We start from the raw sequence: 4,782 nt of genomic DNA, 5'->3' as shown, positions 1-4,782 counted from the left end.
TATCATGTCATAATATCACTTACAGCAAATTTACTTGATGTGTATATATGTATACAGTTGTAAATATCAATAAATAAATGATTAAAAAAAAAATTATTTATTTATTTTCGTTTCTCTCAATCAAATCCTTATGCATCGAGTATGCATAAATTATCCGATTAAGCTTAAATTTTTTTTTTTTTTAATAATTTATTTATTGATATTTACAACTGTATACACATATATACAACAAGTAAATTGTCGAAAACTCGAATCGATAATTTTGCATGATTTCAATACTTTGTCTGATGGAGGAGGAGAATTATTCCCTCTTCGGGGAAGGGCTCAACAACTCGGAATCGGCGAGCCACTAAGACAAGAAGATGAAGAAGCAGACGCAGATTGAGTCCAGATGTGCTGGACCTGCCTGAGTGCTGGAGGAGGCACCCCGTCGGATGCAGGTGGATAAGGTGCAGTCCCATCTAAAAGGCCTGGGCTGCACCACGATTGAACCGCAATTCCCTATTAGTACAAAAGCCGGGAAGAAAAAAAGGCAGTTATCTCCTCCCAATTTTTGATTACTTTAATGAAAAGTATGTATAATTAATAGTCAAAATTGATGAGTCTGCCAAGTATAGTAGGGGGAATAAAAAATGGCAGCTGTTTCAAAACCTTAAAAAAAACATTGATTTTTCATTCGAAGCCCGATTATCTTAAAAACTACCAACAACACTAGAAAATCTAAGAGAACATTATTTAAATAAGAGTAAATTTTCTGAAATATTAGCCCTAAAAGTGCTATTTACGTCCAATAGTTCTCGAGATATAGCTTTTTAAAAAGCAAAATTTCTTAAAAATCTACTGAAAGATTAGTAGTTAGTTAATTTATATTGAGAAATCTATATCTCAGGAACTTGATTTATGAAAAACTCCATTTCCGGTACCATTGGACTTACTGATGTCTACCAGCACTCAAATTAAAGCTAGTTAAATTTACTACAAAGTAGTTGATTATGTTTATCTTTGTAAGAGTAGTAATTTTTATGATATTTGACAAAATATCAAATATATTCATATATGAATATAAATTTGGCAAATGAAAATTTGTCGGAACAACTATAAATCAATTTATTTTAGCACATTTAAAGTAAACTATTACTCCTACGAAGATAAACATAATAAACTACTTTATAGCTCATTAAACTAGCTTTAATTTGAGTGCTAATAGACATCTGTACGCCAAATGGTTTCTGAGATATGATTTTTTCAAAAGAAGTTCACTAACTACTGATTTTTTAGTACGTCCCATACAACATTTTTATAAAATGTTGCTTTTTAAAAAGCTATATCTCGAAAACTATTTAACGTAAATCTATTAGGGCTCATATTTTGACAAATTTACTCTTCTTTAAATGACGTTCTCTTGGGTTTTCTTGTGTTGTTCCTACTTTTTAAGGTATAGAGCTCCGAATGAAAAATAAGTTTTTTTTTATCACTTTGAAACAGACGCCATTTTTTATTCCCCCTACCTATACTTGGCAGACTCATCAATTTTGGCTATTAATTATACATAGTTTTCATAAAAGTAATCAGAAATTGGGACGAGATAACTGCCTTTTTTCTACTCTTGGGCTCTTGGACTATAATCCTCAAACACGAATATCCAACAGTGGCATGCGCAAATGCGCAATACCCCATATATATATACAATACTTTACCTAACTATGAACTCTATATATCGGTAAGTGAAACTAAATGAAACAACAAAATCTGACATGACAATGAATTACACTTCAAAGAATATTAGAAAAAATACCTACTACTAATGAACATGCCCATAATTAGTGAAACCTGTTTCTTTTGTAACACTTGTAACATGCAAATAGACAATCATTAAATAATTAATTTGATAATAGTAATTATAATAAACTACGAATAATTCAAAATGGCTAATATATGGTATAAATATTAAAATTATAAAATAAGCACCTAATCAAGAACAATACTCTTAAGAGATTAAGAAGTTAAAATGGCTGCTACTAAGGTTTGTCTACTTCCAGCAATGTTGAAAGAAGACTCATATGCCGCTAGGGTAAATATTAGACTGAAAATAAATAAGATGATATTTTGGAGGGGGAGGATGGGAGAGGGGCAATGGAACCCAAACATCAGAACGAAATCATCTGTTTCTAGCTGACGTATTGTTTGATTATTAGCAATATAATTTGAAGGTGTGGAGGTAACATAAGGGTTTACTAACTAATATGACCAATCAGAAAATCATCTGGTTATTGACAACCGAGATTTAAAATAATACTGCCTTATCTCAATAAATTATCTAATCATAAATAACTTCTGATTTATTTTTAGGAGGTTTTGGGACACCTTTGGCCAATGAAATATCGAAGAGAAAAAATAAGGAATTGCAAGTACAGCCAGGAGGTGCCGAAACGTTGCCATTGTCAATCTCACGCCCCTTTACGAAGCTTCGTGTTCCTCTATCCACTCCTGAAATCTCCGTTAATCCACAATTACCCCTCTTCCATCCTCAGATCTATCCATCTTACAATCCATCTAAAGCTACCAGTGTATCTGATGCTTCCGGACAACCTGATGAAAGAAGACGTCGGAAACGCAATCTTAGAAGAGCAAGAGCAAAAGCAAGAAAGTCAGATTACAGCGAGGAAAGTAACAGTGATTACAGCGAGGAAAGTTACAGTGAATACAGCGAGGGAAGTTACAGTGATTACAGCGAGGGAAGTTACAGTGATTACAGCGAGGGAAGTTACAGTGATTACAGAGTTAAAAAAAAATCAGGGACAAGCAGGCACGACCTTCCGAAACATGACAAAGAATTGATAACAAATGAGAGAAGTAATCCAGGCAGTGGAGGTTTAACCAGCGATCAAGATAAAGACGGGAATGGAGATGAAAGCGGCAATCGAAATGAAGACGGCGATAGAGTTGAATCCGGCGAAAGAGGTGAAACCGACCATCGAGGTAAAACCGACTATAGAAGTCATAAAGGCCATGAAAGTAATAAAGGTCATGGAAGTCCTAAACGGGGTCATAGAAAATCCGGAAGGAGTTCTGGAAGAGGCTGGAAGCCACACGTTTATGGTGTTTCTGGTTCTAACATACGCATTTCCCATAGACGTGAAGATCAGTATAAAAGATGTAATAGAAGTTCAAAATCAAATCCTGTCGGTGGTTCAGAGGAAGAGGAACTAAGCAATTGTTGATAAGAAGTTCAGTGTCGAGAGAGGAAGCGGTGGACGTCGCAACCATTTGATGGGATGGAGTGTGCCCTCCTAGACAATCTTATAAATGTATTCTTTAAACAAGGCTGAAGTTGAATAGAAAATGTAAGAACAAAATATATTTTATTACATTTTAACTTTTTTTTTTTTTCGTGGACCTTCTTGACTATTGTGCAATAGTAATGTATAGTCGTTACTGGAGACTAGAAAAATTGGGTTAAAAGAGGACGTGAACAGCGGGTTGGATTTCTCTCTTCAAATGGGCTCCGCTTCTTATTGCATCAAACAAGACAAAAGCTTTAGAGCCTATGAGTTGATAAGGTCCTAATGGTATACCGCTAGCCCCTCCCAAAAAGGTCTAAGTTCTCTTATTTCCTAATACATCGCGCGTTTTTTGACGTTTTTTTTTCGTAGGGTGGGTTAATCACTCCCAGGCTTAATTTTTTGTGAGAGCATTAGCTAATGCCCGGGGAGAGATTGTGAGTGAGTTTTGCATTATTTGTGCTTGAAAAAAGCCCGGGTGGGACCGGGATCCGATCTGACACCCTGTGGGTTGGTAGACAGGCCCGTTATCACCCTGCTACCGCTACCCCTATTTATTAGGATTTCTATCTTCAAAGGGGCTCCGCTTCTTATAGGCAAAAGCTTTAGACCCTATGAGTGGATCAGGTCCTAATGGTATACCACTAGGTCCCTAATAAACTATAGATGATGTTGATTTTATGGTATGCATTAAAAATACGGTTTATTGTTTCAATTGATAATTTAATTCAGTCAGAAATTAACAAATAATAAGATATTTATTGCAGAGCAATTGCCTCACACGAAGAGCCCGATTTAATAGATATGCTTTGAGAACTAAGGATCGCACCTTCCCTTCAAAAAGAAACAAACTGTGACTACCCGTACAAAAGATCATTTTAATTCTATCCAGTCTTTTAAAAAATGTATTCCTAAAATTTTTTTTTCTCTACCTTTATAAGTGACCGTATGCAACATGAAAATCGATGACAACTTCCGAAGATCATAGTTGGTTGTCCAGTGACTTTGGTGTCAAAAAATCAGGGTCGTACATTCGGAGAAAATTCGTGAATGACATAAAGAATATATATATATTTACGATTTTTAAATTATATATTTCTTGTAGGGTTACTGGTACTGGTACTGGTAATTGGTAAGTCCGGCAAGTGGGCCTAGTGGTCCTTTTTGCCAACCACTGACGGCTACCTATGTTGCCGCCGCATACTAACCAAGGTGGGAGTGTCAAGATTCATTCTTTGGGACTGCCGAAAAAATGAATGTTTAACTGCCCCAGGTGGGAATCGAACCCACAACGTTCCGAACCGAGCGCACTGGAACCTGCGCCCCAACCCGCACGGCCGTTACGTCCTTTTTGTAGGGTTAACCAACAAATTTTATATATAGGGAGATGGTCAGGGTTGCGGTCAATAGTGATACCAAAATAGTTTACAACTATTTATTTTTCAACGTTTCGCCTCACTTTGCAGGGCTTCATCAGGGCTAAAAAGATACAAAATGAAAC

The 4,782-nt window shown here is 35.9% G+C and overlaps 1 protein-coding gene across 1 annotated transcript in view; it reads left to right on the top strand.

Moving 5' to 3' along the window:
• LOC106689075 (U1 small nuclear ribonucleoprotein 70 kDa) overlaps positions 1-3,341 on the top strand; it is a 7,559-nt gene extending 4,218 nt beyond the window's left edge. Inside the window, exon 2 of the mRNA XM_014433845.2 lies at positions 2,350-3,341. Within this exon, the coding sequence (XP_014289331.1) occupies positions 2,350-3,221 (872 nt within the window). The 3' untranslated portion in view covers positions 3,222-3,341. The remainder of the gene's footprint in view (positions 1-2,349) is intronic.
• The last annotated feature ends 1,441 nt before the right edge of the window (positions 3,342-4,782 follow it).

This window comes from Halyomorpha halys, unplaced genomic scaffold, assembly GCF_000696795.3.
Source record: "Halyomorpha halys isolate HHAL.00 unplaced genomic scaffold, Hhal_1.1 Scaffold1274.1, whole genome shotgun sequence".
Taxonomy (NCBI): Eukaryota; Metazoa; Arthropoda; class Insecta; order Hemiptera; family Pentatomidae; genus Halyomorpha; species Halyomorpha halys.
This window is presented reverse-complemented; position numbering and strand designations above follow the sequence as displayed.